We start from the raw sequence: 23,492 nt of genomic DNA on the forward strand, positions 1-23,492 counted from the left end.
TGGATTCTGACTCCAAAGTCTTTTTCTTCATCTATCTGTTGTAACGTAGTGTAGTCAGTTTGGTAGTTGTGACAAGGATTGTTATGCCCCACATGCAAGGTCTTGCATTTATTGACATTAAAGAGCATTTGCCAGCCATCTGACCATTTGTGGAGTTAATGCAGATCTCTTTGCAAATCTCAATATCACTTTCACTTCCCACTTTACCAGAGATCTTAGTGTCGTCTGCAAATTTGATGACGTGGTTTGTAATATTCTCATCTATGTCGTTGATGTATATGACAAAGAGGGTTGGCCCCAAAATGGACCCCTGTGGCACCCCACTTAGCACATTTCCCCAGTCAGATTCATTCCCATTTAGTACTACCCTTTGTTTCCCGTTTTAAAGATTGTCTTACCCATTCCCGTATTCTCCCATTTATTCCATGCGCCTGTAATTTCCTTGCCAGTCTTTCATGTGGTTCCTTGTCAAAAGCTTTAGCAAAGTCCATGTAAGCTACATCTACCGGAAGTCCTTTGTCTGAATAACCAGTTACCCTTTCCAGTAATGTGAGCAGGTTAGTGAGGCAGGATCTATTTTTAACAAATCCATGTTGCGTTGATTTTGCAAGATTGTTCTTTGTAAGATGAGTATGATTTCCTCCCTTAGGATTCTGTCCCTAAGCATGCAGATGTGTGATGTCAAACTGATCGGACGGTAGTTTTCTGCCGAGCTCTTTCTGCCGTTAAATGGAGATAACATTTGAATACATATTTTCAATCCAGGGGAACTATCCCTTGTATGAATTCATGTTAATTTGCATGTTGTTAGGTCAGGAGTGATTGCATTAAACAATCAAAAGATAGTGAGCTGGGGCCCAGGAGCCTTCACACTAGCAGGTACTCTGCGAGTTGTGAGAAGATTTAAGCAACCCCTCCTCCTCCTACATGAGCTTCACAGGGAGAACAACCTTTTAAAGTTCATATAATTTTACTTTCCTCTACTTGCACCCTGTATTTTACCTGAAGTCATCTTCAAGAGTTCTGAATATGCACAGGTGTTGGCTTGCAGTGGTAATGAGACAGTACATGCATGCAAGGGTACCAGCGGGAACCTCCTCCCCGTCCAGGTAGGTCACTACTGTGTGTGGTGGTGACTCTTACGTGCTGCTGTAGTGGACAGTGGTGACTCTTACGTGCTGCTGTAGTGGACAGTGGTGACTGTGACGTGTTGCTGTAGTGGACAGTGGTGACTCTTACGTGCTGCTGTAGTGGACAGTGGTGACTGTGACGTGCTGCTGTAGTGGACAGTGGTGACTCTTACGTGCTGCTGTAGTGGACAGTGGTGACTGTGACGTGTTGCTGTAGTGGACAGTGGTGACTCTTACGTGCTGCTGTAGTGGACAGTGGTGACTGTGACGTGCTGCTGTAGTGGACAGTGGTGACTCTTACGTGCTGCTGTAGTGGACAGTGGTGACTGTGACGTGCTGCTGTAGTGGACAGTGATGACTGTGACGTGCTGCTGTAGTGGACAGTGGTGACTCTTACGTGCTGCTGTAGTGGACAGTGGTGACTGTGACGTGCTGCTGTAGTGGACAGTGATGACTGACGTGCTGCTGTAGTGGACAGTGGTGACTGTGACGTGCTGCTGTAGTGGACAGTGATGACTGACGTGCTGCTGTAGTGGACAGTGATGACTGACGTGCTGCTGTAGTGGACAGTGGTGACTGTGACGTGCTGCTGTAGTTTGGGCAGCATCACTCATCCTGTGAGTGGACACACCACCATAGTGACAGTATTGGGCAGCGTCACTCATCCTGTGAGTGGACACACCGCCATAGTGACAGTATTGGGCAGCGTCACTCATCTTGTGAGTGGACACACCGCCATAGTGACAGTATTGGGCAGCACCACTCATCCTGTGAGTGGACACACCACCATAGTGACAGTATTGGGCAGCGCCACGCATCCTGTGAGTGGACACACCACTATAGTGACAGTATTGGGCAGCACCACTCATCCTGTGAGTGGACACACCGCCATAGTGACAGTATTGGGCAGCGCCACTCATCCTGTGAGTGGACACACGACCATAGTGACAGTATTGGGCAGCACCACTCATCCTGTGAGTGGACACACCGCCATAGTGACAGTATTGGGCAGCGTCACTCATCCTGTGAGTGGACACACCACCATAGTGACAGTATTGGGCAGCGCCACTCATCCTGTGAGTGGACACACCGCCATAGTGACAGTATTGGGCAGCGCCACTCATCCTGTGAGTGGACATACCGCCATAGTGACAGTATTGGGCAGCGCCACTCATCCTGTGAGTGGACACACCGCCATAGTGACAGTATTGGGCAGCGTCACTCATCCTGTGAGTGGACACACCGCCATAGTGACAGTATTGGGCAGCGCCACTCATCCTGTGAGTGGACACACCGCCAGAGTGACAGTATTGGGCAGCGTCACTCATCCTGTGAGTGGACACACCGCCTTAGTGATAGTATTGGGCAGCGCCACTCATCCTGTGAGTGGACACACGACCATAGTGACAGTATTGGGCAGCGCCACTCATCCTGTGAGTGGACACACCGCCATAGTGACAGTATTGGACAGCGCCACTCATCCTGTGAGTGGACACACTGCCATAGTGACAGTATTGGGCAGCATCACTCATCCTGTGAGTGGACACACCGCCATAGTGACAGTATTGGACAGCGCCACTCATCCTGTGAGTGGACACACCGCCATAGTGACAGTATTGGGCAGCGTCACTCATCCTGTGAGTGGACACACCGCCATAGTGACAGTATTGGGCAGCGTCACTCATCCTGTGAGTGGACACACCGCCATAGTGACAGTATTGGGCAGCGTGTTATGATCTCAGCCTGCAGGAGAAACGAGTCTCCCTCCTTGAGAGTTATTCATCAAGCCTGACCTGATTAGAAGGTCTAGCAAATATTGAGGTGATAACGCATATGTAAAATAGTTGCTTGGATATGTATAACAGTTTGAGATTATGGGCAATGAAGAAGAAAACAGATAAATGACTGGCTAGGAGATGTGGACATTTTGCTGGAGGCGTGAGGCTCGCTTCTGGAAGGGCTTTGACCTCACTTGAGTGCCAGACATCGCAGGGGAAAGCCGCGTTCCGTTCGAGCTCCCGTCAGAAGGGAACCCCTAGTGATATATCTCTAAGAGAAGAGAAGTGTGCAGACGTGCCAGCTGTGGAATTGAGCTGGGAACGTTGTGGTCTCAAGTCCTGGTCGACGAAGTGTTTATTAAATCGCCCAGAGGCATTATTGTGGGCCGTGGAAGCGCGGTGACCAGACGCCGTCAGAGGGAGAAGCGCCCTCGACCAGACGATCTGTGGTAAGCACGATATACGCCAGTTCATAGTGATTGCTTGTAGTTGGTCGTGTGCCCAGCGACAGTAGCTATGTTTATTTATAAGTTAGACATGTTTTAATAAGGCAGAAAGCCTGAAATAGGAGAGTGAAGAGGGAGGAGCACGGAGCGACGTCCGTCCCCTCTGAGCTCTGACAGACGACTGAGGGAGCCCTGCTCCTGACGGAGGAAGACCCTCCCAGCGAGTGAGGACCGCCGCCAGGCGAGGTGGAGTATGGACCCGCCCAAAACGGGTGAGTCCACTCTCACTGTATGTAGAGAACAGATAGAGATTTGAGGCAAACATATTGTGTGATTATTTTTGTTTATGTGTTGAAGGGGAAACAAATTTATTGGAGTGTCGATGGGTTGCAGGTTTGTCTTTGGGAAGAAGTTGCTGAGAACTTCGATGCCAGCACAGATGAAGTAGTTGATGAGACTCCAAGGTAGTGGAGCAGAGGACCTCGAGCTGCGAGGAGAAGCAGTGAAGAGGAGTGTCACGTGCTTCTGTAGAGGTGGTGAAGCACCATAGTTGCTTGAGGGAACTTCATGGTATAGCAGCCAAGAGAGCTGTGGAGGACCCTAGCAGAAGGGCGAAGCACCATAGTTGCTCAAGGAAACTTCTTGATAGCAGCCTGGAGGAGCTGCAGAGGATCCTGGTAGTGAAGCCCGGAAGAACCTAAAGATATTAGGGTAGTGAACTTCCAGAGGTGGAAGGGAAGTTCTGGTGGATTACTTGTAGGGAGTTGATAGTGTTTGGTTGTCATTAGTGTGCAAGGCGCAGTGAGAGGTGAGTGGTTGTTTGCATTCTTATGTCAAGGAGTGATTTATTCTGAAGTTTAGAGTTGCAGTCGTAGGCTTGATTACCTACAGATGTATGTGTTCGAGGACTGATAGAGTGATCGATTGATCATCGTTGTGTATCAATGAACATTTATACAGATATATGTTATTGCATTCAAATGCTGATTTTCTTTGTACACATTTATAGATATATATATATTTCTCTTGTTGATAGTGCAACAGTGTATGTATACTTGATCTACTTGAGGAGGTTGATAGTATCAGGTGGTGAATCAGAAGATAGGATACCACTTGGTAAACTGATAATAGAGTTCTGATGGTGTTGGAGTGCAACCTGATTGTAATAGTATAGAGTATAGGATTCATTATTATTATATGTGTGTATGTATTGTGTATGTGCTTTGTCCAGTAAATGTATTCCAATTTGCCGGTGTTTGCCCTTGTCCTAGTGAGGCTTCCCAGGAGGTAGTAAAGAAGGAGAGAGAGAGAGAAAGAACCAAGAACCACTGCTGTGGACAGGGTAGGAGGTAATACTAGTAAGTCATAGGGGATTGAGGAGATCATATCTCATAAGGAGAGAGTGGGGAGTCACAGCGGCTCGAGTGGGTGTGTGCACGTGACAACGAGGCTAAGTGTTGGAGCCGCATCCCCTAAACGTGTGACGTTGAGCCCCTCTCCAAGAGCCAGAAGCGCCAAGGGTGATCTCCTAGTATAAGCACTCTACCGAGTTGTGGGTTGGGTTGTCCATAGAGAAGGATCAACGACGACAACACCAACCAACCCACAGACTATAATAAGCGCCACTCATCCTGTGAGTGGAAACACCGCCATAGTGACATTACTATGCACCGTCACTCATCCTGTGAGTGGACACATCGCCATAGTGACAGTATTGGGCAGCGCCACTCATCCTGTGAGTGGAAACACCGCCATAGTGACAGTATTGGGCAGCGCCACTCATCCTGAGAGTAGAAACACCGCCATAGTGACAGTATTGGGCAGCGCCACTCATCCTGTGAGTGGAAACACCGCCATAGTGACATTACTGGGCACTGTCACTCATCCTGTGAGTGGACACATCACCATAGTGACAGTATTGGGCAGCGCCACTCATCCTGAGAGTGGACACACCACCATAGTGACATTACTGGGCAGCGCCACTCATCCTGTGAGTGAACACACCGCCATAGTGACAGTACTGGGCAGCACCACTCATCCTGTGAGTGGACACACCGCCATAGTGACAGTATTGGGCAGCGCCACTCATCCTGTGAGTGGACACACCGCCATAGTGACAGTACTGGGCAGTGCCACTCATCCTGTGAGTAGACACACCACCATAGTGACAGTATTGGGCAGCGCCACTCATCCTGTGAGTGGACACACCGCCATAGTGACAGTATTGGGCAGCGCCACTCATCCTGTGAGTGGACACACTGCCATAGTGACAGTATTGGGCAGCACCACTCATCCTGTGAGTGGACACACCGCCATAGTGACAATATTGGGCAGCGCCACTCATCCTGTGAGTGGACACCGCCATAGTGACAGTATTGGGCAGCGCCACTCATCCTGTGAGTGGACACACCGCCATAGTGACAGTATTGGGCAGCGCCACTCATCCTGTGAGTGGACACACCGCCATAGTGACAGTATTGGGCAGCACCACTCGTCCTGTGAGTGGACACACCGCCATAGTGACAGTATTGGGCAGCACCACTCATCCTGTGAGTGGACACACCGCCATAGTGACAGTATTGGGCAGCGCCACTCATCCTGTGAGTGGACACCGCCATAGTGACAGTATTGGGCAGCGCCACTCATCCTGTGAGTGGACACAACGCCATAGTGACAGTATTGGGCAGCACCACTCGTCCTGTGAGTGGACACACCGCCATAGTGACAGTATTGGGCAGCACCACTCATCCTGTGAGTGGACACACCGCCATAGTGACAGTATTGGGCAGCGCCACTCATCCTGTGAGTGAACACACCAACATGTACAACACCCCCCAATAGGAAGAAAACCCGCTGGGTAGTTCGTCCGGTCCCTGGTACCCAGACACAGCTGGGACTTGCTTAACTGTCCCTGCTTGATACCTGCTTGATGGGGTTCTGGGAGTTCTTCTACTCCCCAAGCCCGGCCCGAGGCCAGGCTCGACTTGTGAGAGTTTGGTCCACCAGGCTGTTGCTAGGAGCGGCCAACAAGCCCACATACCCACCACAGCCTGGATGGTCCGGCACTTTAAGAAAAAAATCTAGTTTTCTCTTGAAGATGTCCACTGTTGTTCCGGCAATATTTCTTATGCTAGCTGGGAGGACTTTGAACAACCGCGGACCTCTGATGTTTATACAGTGTTCTCTGATTGTGCCTATGGCACCTCTGCTCTTCGCTCTTCACTGGTTCTATTTTGCATTTTCTTCCATATCGTTCACTCCAGGACGTTGTTATTTTACTGTGTTGATTTGGTACTTTGCCCTCCAGTATCTTCCAGATGTATATTATTTGGTATCTCTCTCGTCTCCTTTTATTGAGTACATTTGGAGAGCTTTGAGACGATCCCAATAATTTAGGTGCTTTATCGCGTCTATGGGTGCCGTATATGTTCTCTGTATTCCCTCTATTTCAGCAATCTCTCCTGCTCTGAAGGGGGAAGTGAGTACTGAGCAGTACTCAAGACGGGACAATACAAGTGACTTGAAGAGTACAACCATTGTGATGGGATCCCTGGATTTGAAAGTTCTCATAATCCATCCTATCATTTTCCTGGCTGACGCAATATTTGCTTGGTTCCCAAGTTATTTGATGTTCCCAAGTAAACAGCTCATCAAACAAGAAGATTAACAATAATCAACCCTTAAAACATCACCTAGCAGGTGCAAAATGGGAGAATCTTTTGAGAACATTTACCTCTGACATGTGAGTATGGAGTAAGATGTGGACTGTAGCACCATGTAGGGCCAAGCAGCATGGCATCATTGATGTGGTGGCAGCTGCCCCACACACACACAACCACCACACCATTGATGTGGTGGCAGCTGTCCCCCACACAACCACCACACCATTGATGTGGTGGCAGCTGCCCCCACACACAACCACCACACCATTGATGTGGTGGCAGCTGCCCCACACACACACACAACCACCACACCATTGATGTGGTGGCAACTGCCCCACACACACACAACCACCACACCATTGATGTGGTGGCAGCTGCCCCACACACAACCACCACACCATTGATGTGGTGGCAGCTGCCCCACACACAACCACCACACCATTGATGTGGTGGCAGCTGCCACACACACACAACCACCACACCATTGATGTGGTGGCAGCTGCCCCACACACACACACAAACCACCACACCATTGATGTGGTGGCAGCTGCCACACACACACAAACCACCACACCACCTTCAAGATGTTTGCTACGAGAGCGCCGAGGCAAGAGGACAACCCCACTTTAAAAGCTGGGGAGGGGATAGGTGGTGGTGGGGGGGTGGCTTCCTCCTATCCCCGCCCACTTCCCGGGCGGGCATAACCCACCCCCACACAGCCACCGTGCCGCCCACTCTGGTGCCACCCCACACACGACTCCCCAGGACCCACTCCACGGAGTAAGGCCAGTGACGCTGCCGCCCAGACAATGGTGGTGGTGGCCTCCAGACCTCAGCCTGGGGCAAGATGGGTGATACATGGTAGCCTGAGCTACACGGGTCAAGATGGGTGATACATGGTAGCCTGAGCTACACGGGGCAAGATGGGTGATACATGGTAGCCTGAGCTACACGGGGCAAGATGGGTGATACATGGTAGCCTGAGCTACACGGGGCAAGATGGGTGATACATGGTAGCCTGAGCTACACGGGCCAAGATGGGTGATACATGGTAGCCTGAGCTATACGGGGCAAGATGGGTGATACATGGTAGCCTGAGCTACACGGGTCAAGATGGGTGACACATGGTAGCCTGAGCTACACGGGTCAAGATGGGTGATACATGGTAGCCTGAGCTATGATACACGGGTCAAGATGGGTGATACATGGTAGCCTGAGCTACACGGGTCAAGATGGGTGATACATGGTAGCCTGAGCTACACGGGTCAAGATGGGTGACACATGGTAGCCTGAGCTACACGGGTCAAGATGGGTGATACATGGTAGCCTGAGCTATGATACACGGGTCAAGATGGGTGATACATGGTAGCCTGAGCTACACGGGTCAAGATGGGTGATACATGGTAGCCTGAGCTATGATACACGGGTCAAGATGGGTGATACATGGTAGCCTGAGCTAGGATACACGGGTCAAGATGGGTGATACATGGTAGCCTGAGCTACACGGGTCAAGATGGGTGATACATGGTAGCCTGAGCTAGGATACACGGGTCAAGATGGGTGATACATGGTAGCCTGAGCTAGGATACACGGGTCAAGATGGGTGATACATGGTAGCCTGAGCTACACGGGGCAAGATGGGTGATACATGGTAGCCTGAGCTACACGGGGCAAGATGGGTGATACATGGTAGCCTGAGCAAGGATACACGGGTCAAGATGGGTGATACATGGTAGCCTGAGCTAGGATACACGGGTCAAGATGGGTGATACATGGTAGCCTGAGCTACACGGGGCAAGATGGGTGATACATGGTAGCCTGAGCAAGGATACACGGGTCAAGATGGGTGATACATGGTAGCCTGAGCTAGGATACACGGGTCAAGATGGGTGATACATGGTAGCCTGAGCTAGGATACACGGGTCAAGATGGGTGATACATGGTAGCCTGAGCTAGGATACACGGGTCATGATGGGTGATACATGGTAGCCTGAGCTAGGATACACGGGTCAAGATGGGTGACACATGGTAGCCTGAGCTAGGATACACGGGTCAAGATGAGTGACACATGGTAGCCTGAGCTAGGATACACGGGTCAAGATGGGTGACACATGGTAGCCTGAGCAAGGATACACGGGTCAAGATGGGTGACACATGGTAGCCTGAGCTATGATACACGGGTCAAGATAGGTGACACATGGTAGCCTGAGCTAGGATACACGGGTCAAGATGGATGATACATGGTAGCCTGAGGTAGGATACACGGGTCAAGATGGGTGATACATGGTAGCCTGAGCTAGGATACACGGGTCAAGATGGGCGATACATAGTAGCCTGAGCTACACGGGTCAAGATGGGTGACACATGGTAGCCTGAGCTATGATACACGGGTCAAGATGGGTGATACATGGTAGCCTGAGCTATGATACACGGGTCAAGATGGGTGATACATGGTAGCCTGAGCTACACGGGTCAAGATGGGTGATACATGGTAGCCTGAGCTATGATACACGGGTCAAGATGGGTGATACATGGTAGCCTGAGCTAGGATACACGGGTCAAGATGGGTGATAGATGGTAGCCTGAGCTAGGATACACGGGTCAAGATGGGTGATACATGGTAGCCTGAGCTAGGATACACGGGTCAAGATGGGTGACACATGGTAGCCTGAGCTAGGATACACGGGTCAAGATGGGTGATACATGGTAGCCTGAGCTAGGATACACGGGTCAAGATGGGTGATACATGGTAGCCTGAGCTAGGATACACGAGTCAAGATGGGTGATACATGGTAGCCTGAGCTAGGATACACGAGTCAAGATGGGTGATACATGGTAGCCTGAGCTAGGATACACGAGTCAAGATGGGTGATACATGGTAGCCTGAGCTAGGATACACGAGTCAAGATGGGTGAGATAGCCAGGATTCACCACGCCAACAAAACTGTAAATTGCCTTTGAAACTGTAAATGGAGAGTTGGCTTCTACGACCTCCTCCTCCGGCTCATACGACCTCCTCCTCCACTGGCTCATACGACCTCCTCCTCCTCCGGCTCATACGACCTCCTCCTCCGGCTCATACGACCTCCTCCTCCTCTGGCTCATACGACCTCCTCCTCCTCTGGCTCATACGACCTCCTCCTCTGGCTCATACGACCTCCTCCTCCTCTGGCTCATACGACCTCCTCCTGGCTCATACGACCTCCTCATCTGGCTCATACGACCTCCTCCTCCTCTGGCTCATACGACCTCATCCTCCTCTGGCTCATACGACCTCATCCTCCGGCTCATGGGACCTCCTGCTCTGGCTCATACGACCTCCTCCTTCGGCTCATACGACCACCTCCTCTGGCTCATACGACCTCCTCCTCCTCTGGCTCATACGACCTCCTCCTCCTCTGGCTCATACGACCTCCTCCTCCTCTGGCTCATACGACCTCCTCCTCTGGCTCATACGACCTCCTCCTCTGGCTCATACGACCTCCTCCTCTGGCTCATACGACCTCCTCCTCCTCTGGCTCATACGACCTCCTCCTCCGGCTCATACCACATACCTCCTCTGGCTCATACGACCTCCTCCTCCTCTGGCTCATACGACCTCCTCCTCCTCTGGCTCATACGACCTCCTCCTCCTCTGGCTCATACGACCTCCTCCTCCTCTGGCTCATACGACCTCCTCCTCTGGCTCATACGACCTTCTCCTCCTCTGGCTCATACGACCTCCTCCTCCTCTGGCTCATACGACCTCCTCCTCCTCCTCTGGCTCATACGACCTCCTCCTCCTCTGGCTCATACGACCTCCTCCTCCGGCTCATACGACCTCCTCCTCCGGCTCATACCACAGTCCTGCTGCTCTTACGCTAAATCAATATTTCCTCACATGCCAGTCTGGGAGGCGAGGAATGATCCCAGTCTCGCATATATAGTGGTAGAGCGTTCGAGGCGCGCCTCGGCCAGTTATGTCGCCAGGGTTCCATCCCCCAGGGAGGATTGACCAGGCCCCATTTCCCAACTGTTCTCCCAGCAGTAATTGGGTACCTGGTTGTAAATAGGTTGGCGGGTGGTGTTCCAGGGTAAACTAGTAGGGTAAGGCTTACTGTAGGAGGTGGGTGGAAGTCAAACACGGGGGTGGAGCAGGGAGGTGGGTGGAAGTCAAACACGGGGGTGGAGCAGGGAGGTGGGTGGAAGTCAAACACGGTGGTGGAGCAGGGAGGTGGGTGGAAGTCCACCACGGGGGTGGTGGAGGTGGGTGGAAGTCAAACACGGGATGGTAGGCAGGGAGGTTGGTGGAAATCAAGCACAGGGTGGGGGGGGGGCAAGGAGGTGGGGGTGGAAGTCAAACACCGGGTGGGTGGGGGGCAGGGAGGTGGAAGTCAAACACGAGGTGGGTGGGGGGCAGGGAGGTGGGATTGGAAGTCAAACACCGGGTGGGTGGGGGGCAGGCAGGTGGAAGTCAAACACCGGGTGGGTGGGAGGAAGGGAGGTGGTGGTGGAAGTCAAACACCGGGTGGGTGGGGGCAAGGACGTGGAAGTCAAACACGGGGTGGGTGGGGGGCAGGGAGGTGGAAGTCAAACACGGGGTGGGTGGGGGGGGGCCAGGGAGGTGGAAGTCAAACACGGGGTGGGTGGGGGGCAGGGAGGTGGGGGTGGAAGTCAAACACGGGGTGGGTGGGGGGCAGGGAGATGGGGGGTGGAAGTCAAACACGGGGTGGGTGGAGGGCAGGGAGGTGGGGGTGGAGGTCAAACACCGGGTGGGTAGGGAGCAGGGAGGTTAGGGGTGGAAGTCAAACACCAGGTGGGTGGGGTGGAAGTCAAACACGGGGTGGGTGGAGGGCAGGGAGGTGGGGGTGGAGGTCAAACACCGGGTGGGTAGGGAGCAGGGAGGTTAGGGGTGGAAGTCAAACACCAGGTAGGTGGGGGTGGAAGTCAACCACCGGGTGGGTGGGGGGCAGGGAGGTGGGGGTGGAAGTCAAACACCGGGTGGGTAGGGGGCAGGGAGGTGAGGGGTGGAAGTAAAACACCGGGTGGGGGGCAGGGAGGTGGGGGTGGAAGTCAAACACAGGGTGGGTGGGGGGCAGGGAGGTGAGGGGTGGAAGTCAAACGCCGGGTGGGTGGAGGGAAGGGAGGTGGAAGTCAAACACCGGGTGGGTGGGGGGCATGGAGGTGGGGGGTGGAAGTCAAACACGGGGTGGGTGGGGGGCAGGGAGGTGGGGGTGGAAGTCAAACACGGGGTGGGTGGGGGCAGGGAGGTGGAGGGTGGAAGTCAAACACGGGGTGGGTGGGGGGTAGGGAGGTGGGGGGTGGAAGTCAAACACAGGGTGGGTGGGGGGCAGGGAAGTGGAAGTCAAACACGGGGTGGGTGAAGGGCAGGAAGGTGGGGGGTGGAAGTCAAACACGGGGTGGGTGGGGGGCAGGGAGATGGGGGGTGTAAGTCAAACACCGGGTGGGTGGGGGGCAGGGAGGTGGGGGTGGAAGTCAAACACAGGGTATGTGGGGGGCAGGGAGGTGGAAGTCAAACACGGGGTGGGTGGGGGGCAGGGAGGTGCGGGGTGGAAGTCAAACACGGGGTGGGTGGGGGGCAGGGAGGTGGGGGGTGGAAGTCTAACACGGGGTGGGTGGGGGGCAGGGAGATGGGGGTGGAAGTCAAACACGGGGTGGGTGGGGGGCAGGGAGGTGGGGGGGGGTGGAAGTCAAACACGGGGTGGGTGGGGTGCAGGGAGGTGGGGGGTGGAAGTCAAACACGGGGTGGGTGGGGAGCAGGGAGGTAGGGGGTGGAAGTCAAACACGGGGTGGGTGAGGGGCAGGGAGGTGGGGGGTGGAAGTCAAACACGGGTGGGCAGAGCCGTAGACTGGTCTCAACCCCATCTTCCCCCCCCCCCCCCCCGTGAACCACAGCTTGCATGGCAACACTGACAAGTGAACCACAGCTTGTATGGCAACGCTGAAAAGTGAAGCACAGCTTGTATGGCAACACTGACAAGTGAACCACAGCTTGTATGGCAACACTGACAAGTGAACCACAGCTTGTATGGCAACACTGACAAGTGAACCGCAGCTTGCATGGCAACACTGACAAGTGAACCACAGCTTGCATGGCAACACTGACAAGTGAACCGCAGCTTGTATGGCAACACTGACAAGTGAACCACAGCTTGCATGGCAACACTGACAAGTGAAGCCCAGCTTGTATGGCAACACTTACAAGTGAAGCACAGCTTGTATGGCAACAAGTAAACCACAGCTTGTATGGCAACAAGTGAACCACAGCTTGTATGGCAACACTGACAAGTGAAGCACAGCTTGTATGGCAACAAGTGAACCACAGCTTGTATGGCAACAAGTGAAGCACAGCTTTTATGGCAACACTGACAAGTGAAGCACAGCTTGTATGGCAACAAGTGAACCACAGCTCGTATGGCAACAAGTGAACCACAGCTTGTATGGCAACAAGTGTTATGATCTCAGCCTACAGGAGAAACGAGTCTCCCTCCTTGAGAGTTATTCGTCAAGCCTGACCTGATTAGAAGGTCTAGCGAATATTGAAGTGATAACGCATATGTAAAATAGTTGCTTGGATATGTATAACAGTTTGAGATCATGGGCAATGAAGAAGAAAACAGATAAATGACTGGCGAGGAGATGTGGACATTTTGCTGGAGGCGTGAGGCTCGCTTCCGGAGGACCTTGACCTCACTTGAGTGCCAGACATCGCAGGGGGAAGCCGCGCTCCATTTGAGCTCCCGCCAGAAGGGAACCCCTAGTGATATATCTCGAAGAGAAGAGAAGTGTGTAGACGTGCCAGCTGTGGAACCGAGCTGGGAACGTTGTGGTATCAAGTCCTGGTCGACGAGCAGAGTTTAATAAGCTACTCAGAGGCATTTTCGTGGGCTGTGTGGAGCGCCCTGACCAGACGCCGTCAGAGGAAAAGCGCCCTCGATCAGTTAATCTGTGGTAAGCACGATATACGCCAGTTCATAGTGATCACTTGTAGTTGGTCGTGTGCCCAGCGACGGTAGCAATGTTTATTTATAAGTTAGACATGTTTTAATAAGGCAGAAAGCCTGAAATAGGAGAGTGAAGAGGGAGGAGCACGGAGCGACGTCCGCCCCCTCTGAGCGCTGGCGGACGACTGAGGGAGCCTGGCTCTTGATGGAGGAAGACCCTCCCAGCGAGTGAGGACCGCCGCCAGGCGAGGTGGAGTATGGACCCGCCCAAAACAGGGGAGTCCACTCTCACTGTATGTAGAGAACAGATAGAGGTTTGAGGCAAGCATATTGTGTGGTTATTTTTGTTTATGTGTTAAAGGGGAACATTTTATTGGAGTGTCGATGGGTTGCAGGTTTGTCTTTTGGGGAAGACGTTGCTGAGAACTTCGAAGCCAGCAGATGAAGTAGCTGATGAGACTCCAAGGTAGTGGAGCAGAGGACCTCGAGCTGTGAGGAGAAGCAGCAGTGAAGAGGAGTGTCACGTGCTTCTGTAGAGGTGGAGATGCACCATAGTTGCTCGGGGAAACTTCATGGTGTAGCAGCCAAGAGAGCTGTGGAGGACCCTAGCAGAAGGGTGAAGCACCGTAGTTGCTCAAGGAAACTTCATGATAGCAGCCTGGAGGAGCTGCAGAGGATCCTGGCAGTGAAGCCCGGAAGAACCTAAGGATATTAGGGTAGTGAACTTCCAGAGGTGGAAGGGGAAGTTCTGGTGGATTACTTATAGGGAGTTGATAGTGTTTGGTTGTCATTAGCGTGCAAGACGCAGTGAGAGGTGAGTGACTGTTGGCATTCTTATGTCAAGGAGTTTTTTATACTGAAGTATCAATGAACATTTATACTGGTATATGTTATTGCATTCAAATGCTGATTTTCTATATATATATGTTATCTTGCTGATGGTGCAACAGTGTATGTAGGCTTGATCAACTTGAGGAGGTTGATAGTATCAGGTGGTGAACCAGGAGATAGGATACCACTTGATAAGCTGATAATAGAGTTCTGATGGTGTTGGAGTGCAACCTGATTGTGATATTATAGAGTATAGGATTCATTATTATTATATGTGTGTATGTATCGTGTATGTGCTTTGTCCAGTAAACGTGTCACAATTTGCTGGTGTTTGCCCTTGTCCTAGTGAGGCTTCCCAGGAGGTAGTAAAGAAGGAGAGAGAGAGAGAGAGAACCAAGAACCACTGCCGTGGACAGGGTAGGAGGTAATACTAGTAAGTCATAGGGGATTGAGGAGATCATATCTCATAAGGAGAGAGTGGGGGAGTCACAGCGGCTCGAGTGGGTGTGTGCACATGACAACGAGGCTAAGTGTTGGAGCCGCATCCCCTAAACGTGAAACGTTGAGCCCCTCTCCAAGAGCCAGAAGCGCCAAGGGTGATCTCCTAGTATAAGCACTCTACCGAGTTGTGGGTTGGGTTGTCCGTAGAGAAGGATCAACGACGACAACACCAACCAACCCACAGTCTATAATACAAGTGAACCACAGCTTGTATGGCAACAAGTGAACCACAGCTCGTATGGCAACAAGTGAACCACAGCTTGTATGGCAACACTGACAAGTGAACCACAGCTTGTATGGCAACAAGTGAACCACAGCTCGTATGGCAACAAGTGAACCACAGCTCGTATGGCAACAAGTGAACCACAGCTTGTATGGCAACACTGACAAGTGAACCACAGCTTGTATGGCAACAAGTGAACCACAGCTTGTATGGCAACAAGTGAACCACAGCTTGTATGGCAACAAGTGAACCACAGCTTGTATGGCAACACTGACAAGTGAGCCACAGCTTGTATGGCAACAAGTGAGCCACAGCTTGTATGGCAACAAGTGAGCCACAGCTTGTATGGCAACAAGTGAACCACAGCTTGTATGGCAACAAGTAAACCACAGCTTGTATGGCAACAAGTGAACCACAGCTTGTATGGCAACACTGACAAGTGAACCACAGATTGTATGGCAACACTGACAAGTGAACCACAGCTTGTATGGCAACAAGTGAACCACAGCTTGTATGGCAACAAGTGAACAACAGCTTGTATGGCAACAAGTGAACCACAGCTTGTATGGCAACACTGACAAGTGAACCACAGCTTGTATGGCAACAAGTGAACCACAGCTTGTATGGCAACAAGTGAACAACAGCTTGTATGGCAACAAGTGAACCACAGCTTGTATGGCAACAAGTGAACAACAGCTTGTATGGCAACAAGTGAACCACAGCTTGTATGGCAACAAGTGAACTACAGCTTGTATGGCAACACTGACAAGTGAGCCACAGCTTGTATGGCAACAAGTGAGCCACAGCTTGTATGGCAACAAGTGAACCACAGCTTGTATGGCAACAAGTGAACCACAGCTTGTATGGCAACAAGTGAACCACAGCTTGTATGGCAACAAGTGAACCACAGCTTGTATGGCAACAAGTGAACCACAGCTTGTATGGCAACAAGTGAACCACAGCTTATATGGCAACAAGTGAACCACAGCTTGTATGGTAACAAGTGAACCACAGCTTGTATGGCAACACTGACAAGTGAACCACAGCTTGTATGGCAACAAGTGAACCACAGCTTGTATGGCAACACTGACAAGTGAACCACAGCTTGTATGGCAACACTGACAAGTGAACCACAGCTTGTATGGCAACACTGACAAGTGAACCACAGCTTGTATGGCAACACTGACAAGGTAACCACAGCTTGTATGGCAACACTGACAAGTGAACCACAGCTTGTATGGCAACAAGTGAACCACAGCTTGTATGGCAGCGCCTAACAGCCTAGTTGACCAGACCAGACCAAGTAGCAACTGAGACAAGAGACCGGGCCGCTGGGATATTGATCCTGGTTAACACCTGCTGCTCTCGCTATAAAACTACCATTAACCTTTAAGACGGTGAGTGTTGGAGGGTAACCGGGCCCTTGGTTCATGACCTTTGACCCCTGACACAAGGTGCCATAATACTCTGACCCCTGACACAAGGTGCCATATTACTCTGACCCCTGACACAAGGTGCCATATTACTCTGACCCCTGACCTCCCAGCAACACACCCCAGACCTCCCAGCACCCCAGCAACACACCCCAGACCTCCCAGCACCCCAACAACACACCCAGACCTCCCAGCACCCCAGCAACACACCCCAGACCTCCCAGCACCCCAGCAACACACCCCAGACCTCCCAGCACCCCAGCAACACACCCCAGACCTCCCACCACCCCAGCAACACACCCCAGACCTCCCAGCACCCCAGCAACACACCCCAGACACCCCAGCAACACACCCCAGACATCCCAGCACCCCAGCAACACACCCAAGACCTCCCAGCACCCCAGCAACACACCCCAGACATCCCAGCACCCCATCAACACAAGAGCCACAGTACTTACCATAGGGATTATCTTCTCCGAGTCTCTTGCCGTAAGAGACCATGGCCTCGCCGAGGACGCCCTCGGGCTGGGGGTAGGTGGAGGCCTTGGCCTGCCCTGATAACTTGCCTATGCCCTTCACCGCCGACATCTTGGCCCGCGACGCCGGGTTCGGGTGGAGGAACTCCTTCGTCTTGAGCTGTAAGTCTTCCACCAGCTCGCACATGATGTCCGTTTTCTGTAACATATACATCCGGGTTAGTGAACATTAGACGCATGCTTCGTCACTTTGCACTTGCTACTGATGAACTCTACTAGCCACTACAGCAATGGTATTTGCATATTGTTCAGCTTAATGTAGGCCTGTGTGTGTGTGTGTGTGTGTGTGTGTGTGTGTGTGTGTGTGTGTGTGTGTGTGTGTGTGTGTGTGTGTGTGTGTGTGTTTTTGTCTAGTATCTCCCCCACTCACTCACTCACTCTCTCTCTCTCTCTCTCTCTCTCTCTCTCTCTCTCTCTCTCTCTCTCTCTCTCTCTCTCTCTCTCTCTCAGTACCGTATTAATACTAATAATTATATACAGAAAACATATGATAGACTTTTTCGTTATTTTTTGTCATGATCAGCACGTTAAGTTGTACACTATGAACAATTAATAATTCAGACTCGGGTCATAATGGTATTGCGAGATATTCCATGGGGGTGCGTCTGGCACCATGTCTCGTGGCACTCTTGTTTGGTGTCCATGTTGGGCAATTATCCCAAATGTAATTATTGGGACAAATTTGGTGAAGCAAGCCCTTAGCATCTGACCGTCCAGCCTCGCACACGCATTTTAATTTATAGATACAGATGTGTGAGTACTCACCTAGTTGTGCTTGCGTGCTACTATTTATTCTCTTACACACACACACACACACACACACACACACACACACACACACGCACACGCACACGCACACGCACACACACACGCACACGCACACGCACACGCACACGCACACGCACACCATCAATATAATAGAGAGAGCAGCTTCTGTGGCTAGCAGGAACGGATCCAGACTACTAATCATGGGAGACTTCAACCACGGGAAAATAGATTGGGGGAACAGAGATCCACATGGAGGCCCAGACACATGGAGAGCTAAGCTGCTGGACGTGGCAACAAGACACTTTCTAAGTCAACACATCAAGGGACCGACAAGAATGAGAGGAGGGGATGAACCAGCCTTGCTTGATCTGATATTTACCCTAAATGAGTCGGATATAAGGGAAGTTAAGTTTGAAGCCCCTCTGGGAATGAGTGATCATAGTGTATTGAGCTTTGAGTACCTGGTTGAGCTAGGAATTATCACCCCCAAAAAAGAACTGGGAAACAAAGGGCTGGCGTACCGAAAGGGAAACTTTGAGGAGATGAATAAATTCCTATGGGATATACCATGGGACACAGAACTCGGAACCAAGTCCGTACAAGACATGATGGACTATGTCACCCAAAAGTGTCAGGAGGCTGTAAGCAGGTTTGTCCCAGCCCGACAGGAAAAAAACAGAGAAGCAAAAGAAGAATCCGTGGTTTAATAGGGAATGTATGAAAGCAAAGGAGCTGAACAAAAGGGCATGGAGGAACTTCCGTAATAACAGAACACCAGAAAGTAGAGAGAGAGAGATACCAGAGAACCAGGAATGAGTATGTTAGTGTGAGAAGAGCAGCTGAGAAAAGGTATGAAAATGATATAGCTAATAAAGTCAAGACCGAATCAAAGCTACTACACAGTCACATTAGGAGGAAGACAACAGTGAAGGAACAGGTGATGAAACTTAGGGTGGGTGAGGACAGGCACACAGAGAATGACAAAGAGGTGTGTGAAGAACTCAACAAAAAGTTTCAGGAGGTCTTTACAATAGAATTGGGAGAAGTCACGGCGCTAGGAGAGGTGACAGCAAACCAGGTGACCTTGGAAAGGTACGAAATTACAAGAGATGAGGTCAAGAAGCAATTATTGGAGCTGGATGTGAGAAAAGCTGTTGGGCCGGACGGAATCTCACCATGGGTATTGAAAGAGTGTGCAGGAGCACTTTGCTTACCACTCTCCATAGTGTATAGTAGGTCACTGGAAACGGGAGACCTACCAGAATTATGGAAGACTGCTAATGTAGTACCAATATACAAAAAGGGTGACAGACAAGAGGCACTGAACTACAGGCCAGTGTCCTTAACTTGTATACCATGCAAGGTGATGGAGAAGATTGTGAGAAAAAACCTGGTAACACATCTGGAGAGAAGAGACTTCGTGACAACCCATCAATATGGGTTCAGGGAAGGTAAATCTTGCCTTACAGGCTTGATAGAATTCTACAATCAGGTGACAAAGATTAAGCAAGAAAGAGAAGGATGGGCGGACTGCATTTTTCTGGACTGTCGGAAAGCCTTTGACACAGTACCCCATAAAGGTTGATGCATAAGCTGGAGAAACAGGCAGGAGTAACTGGTAGGGCGCTCCAGTGGATAAGGGAGTACCTAAACAATAGGAAGCAGAGAGTTACAGTGAGGGGTGAGACCTCAGACTGGCGTGCAGTCACCAGTGGAGTCCCACAGGGCTCTGTGCTTGGACCTATCCTGTTTCTGATATACGTAAATGATCTCCCAGAGGGTATAGACTCATTCCTCTCAATGTTTGCTGACGACGCCAAAATTATGAGGAGGATTAAGACAGAGGAGGACAGCTTGAGGCTTCAAGAAGACCTGGACAAGCTGCAGGAATGGTCGAACAAATGGTTGTTAAAGTTTAACCCAAGCAAATGTAATGTAATGAAGATAGGGGTAGGAAGCAGGAGACCAAATACAAGGTATCATTTGGGAGATGAGATACTTTAAGAGTCAGAGAGAGAGAAAGACCTGGGGGTTGATATCACGCCAGACCTGTCCCCTGAAGCTCATATCAAGAGGATAACATCAGCAGCATATGCCAGGTTGGCTAACATAAGAACGACCTTTAGAAACTTGTGTAAGGAATCTTTCAGAACATTATATACCACATATGTCAGACCAATCCTGGAGTATGCGGCTGCAGCATGGAGTCCATATCTAGTCAAGCTTAAGACTAAACTGGAAAAGGTTGAAAGGTTTGCCACCAGACTAGCACCCGAGCTGAGAGGTATGAGCTACGAGGAGAGACTACGGGAATTAAACCTCACTTCATTGGAAGACAGAAGAGTTAGGGGGGGACATGATCACCACATTCAAGATTCTCAAGGGAATCGACAGGGTTGATAAAGACAGGTAATTTAACACAAGGGGAACACGCACAAGGGGACACAGGTGGAAACTGAGTGCCCAAATGAGCCACAGAGATATTAAAAAGAACTTTTTTAATGTCAGAGTGGTTTACAAATGGAATGCATTAGGAAGTGATGTGGGGGAGGCTGACTCCATACACAGTTTCAAGTGTAGATATGATAGAGCCCAATAGGCTCAGGAACCTGTACACCTGTTGATTAACGGTTGAGAGGCGGGACCAAAGAGCGAAAGCTCAACCCCCGCAAGCACAACTAGGTGAGCACAACTAGAATGGCCCAACGGCCATTCTCACGTCCAGCTCCAATAGGTGCCTCTTGACCTCATCTCTTGTAATTTCGAACCCTTCCAATGTCGCCTGGTTGACCTCCCTTTCTCCTAGCGCCGTGACCTCTCCTTCTTCTATTGTAAAGACCTCCTGAAACCTTTTGTTGAGTTCTTCACACACCTCTTTGTCATTCTCTGTGTACCTGTCCTCACCCATTCTAAGGTCCATCACCTGTTCCTTCATTGTTGTTTTCTTCCTGATGTGACTGTGTAGTAGCTTTAGTTGGGTCTTGGCTTTATTAGCCATATCAATTTCATACCTTTTCTTAGCTTCTCTTCTCATATCACCCTCAGGGCCAGCCTACCACCCTCAGGGCCAGCCTACCACCCTCAGGGCCAGCCTACCACCCTCAGGGCCAGCCTACCACCCTCAGGGCCAGCCTACCACCCTCAGGGCCAGCCTACCACCCTCAGGGCCAGCCTACCACCCTCAGGGCCAGCCTACCACCCTCAGGGCCAGCCTACCACCCTCAGGGCCAGCCTTCCACCCTCAGGGCCAGCCTACCACCCTCAGGGCCAGCCTACCACCCTCAGGGCCAGCCTACCACCCTCAGGGCCAGCCTACCACCCTCAGGGCCAGCCTACCACCCTCAGGGCCAGCCTACCACCCTCAGGGCCAGCCTACCACCCTCAGGGCCAGCCTACCACCCTCAGGGCCAGCCTACCACCCTCAGGGCCAGCCTACCACCCTCAGGGCCAGCCTACCACCCTCAGGGCCAGCCTACCACCCTCAGGGCCAGCCTACCACCCTCAGGGCCAGCCTACCACCCTCAGGGCCAGCCTACCACCCTCAGGGCCAGCCTACCACCCTCAGGGCCAGCCTACCACCCTCAGGGCCAGCCTACCACCATCAGGGCCAGCCTACCACCCTCAGGGCCAGCCTACCACCCTCAGGGCCAGCCTACCACCCTCAGGGCCAGCCTACCACCCTCAGGGCCAGCCTACCACCATCAGGGCCAGCCTACCACCCTCAGGGCCAGCCTACCACCATCAGGGCCAGCCTACCACCCTCAGGGCCAGCCTACCACCCTCAGGGCCAGCCTACCACCCTCAGGGCCAGCCTACCACCCTCAGGGCCAGCCTACCACCATCAGGGCCAGCCTACCACCCTCAGGGCCAGCCTACCACCCTCAGGGCCAGCCTACCACCCTTAGGGCCAGCCTACCACCATCAGGGCCAGCCTACCACCATCAGGGCCAGCCTACCACCCTCAGGGCCAGCCTACCACCCTCAGGGCCAGCCTACCACCCTCAGGGCCAGCCTACCACCATCAGGGCCAGCCTACCACCCTCAGGGCCAGCCTACCACCATCAGGGCCATCAAGAGGGGGTCTCTTCTCTTATCTCTCTCTACTTTCTGGTGTTCTGTTATTACGGAAGTTCCTCCATGCCCTTTTGTTCAGCTCCTTTGCTTTCATACATTCCCTATTAAACCACGGATTCTTCCTTTGCTTCTCTGTGTTTTTCCAGTCGGGCTGGGACAAACCTGCTTACAGCCTCCTGACACTTTTGGGTGACATAGTTCATCATGTCTTGTACGGACTTGGTTCTGAGTTCTGTGTCCCATGGTATATCCCTTAGGAATTTATTCATCTCCTCATAGCTTCCCTTTCGGTCCGCCAGCCCTTTGTTTCCGAGTTCTTTTTTGGGAGAGATAATTCCTAGCTCAACCAGGTACTCAAAGCTCAATACACTATGATCACTCATTCCCAAGGGGGCTTCCAACTTAACTTCCCTTATATCCGACTCATTTAGGGTTAATATCAGATCAAGGTAAGCTGGTTCATCCTCTCATTCTTTTCGGTCCCTTGACGTGTTGACTTAGAAAGATTCTTGTTGCCACGTCCAGCAGCTTAGCTCTCCATGTGTCTGGTCCTCCATGTGGGTCTCTGTTCCCCCAATCTATCTTCCCATGGTTGAAAACTCCCATGATTAGTAGTCTGGATCCGTTCCTGCTAGCCACAGAAGCTGCTCTCTCTATTATATTGATTGTGGTTATCTTGAGGTTATCTTGAGATGATTTCGGGGCTTTTAGTGTCCCCGCGGCCCGGTCCTCGACCAGGCCTCCACCCCCAGGAAGCAGCCCGTGACAGCTAACACCCAGGTACCTATTTTACTGCTAGGTAACAGGGGCATAGGGTGAAAGAAACTCTGCCCATTGTTTCTCGCCGGCGCCTGGGATCGAACCCAGGACCACAGGATCACAAATCCAGCATGCTGTCTGCTCGGCCGACCGGCTCCCTAGTTGCAATGTTCTTTCTATCATATTCCTGTCTGGGTCTTCTGTCGTTCGGTGGGGGGTTATATATGACTACGACTATAATTTTCTGTCCTCCAGTTGCTATGGTGCCTGATATGTAGTCATTGGAACCTTCACAGCTCTGATTAACCATCTCTTCAAAACTTCAACCATTTTTTATCAGCAAAGCTACACCACCTCCTCTCCCTTCTCTCTCTTTCCTCACTACATAGTAGTCCTGTAGAAACACT

The 23,492-nt window shown here is 51.6% G+C and overlaps 1 protein-coding gene across 6 annotated transcripts in view; it reads right to left on the minus strand.

Moving 5' to 3' along the window:
* Positions 1 to 23,492, minus strand: part of EndoA (SH3 domain containing GRB2 like, endophilin-A) — a 181,463-nt gene that overhangs the window by 138,721 nt on the left and 19,250 nt on the right. For all 6 annotated transcript variants that reach the window (XM_069313639.1, XM_045733503.2, XM_069318296.1 and 3 more), the window contains exon 2: positions 17,407 to 17,623. In XM_069313639.1, coding sequence (XP_069169740.1) covers positions 17,407 to 17,623 — 217 coding nt within the window. The remainder of the gene's footprint in view (positions 1 to 17,406; positions 17,624 to 23,492) is intronic.

Source organism: Procambarus clarkii, chromosome 1 (genome assembly GCF_040958095.1).
Source record: "Procambarus clarkii isolate CNS0578487 chromosome 1, FALCON_Pclarkii_2.0, whole genome shotgun sequence".
Taxonomy (NCBI): domain Eukaryota; kingdom Metazoa; phylum Arthropoda; class Malacostraca; order Decapoda; family Cambaridae; genus Procambarus; species Procambarus clarkii.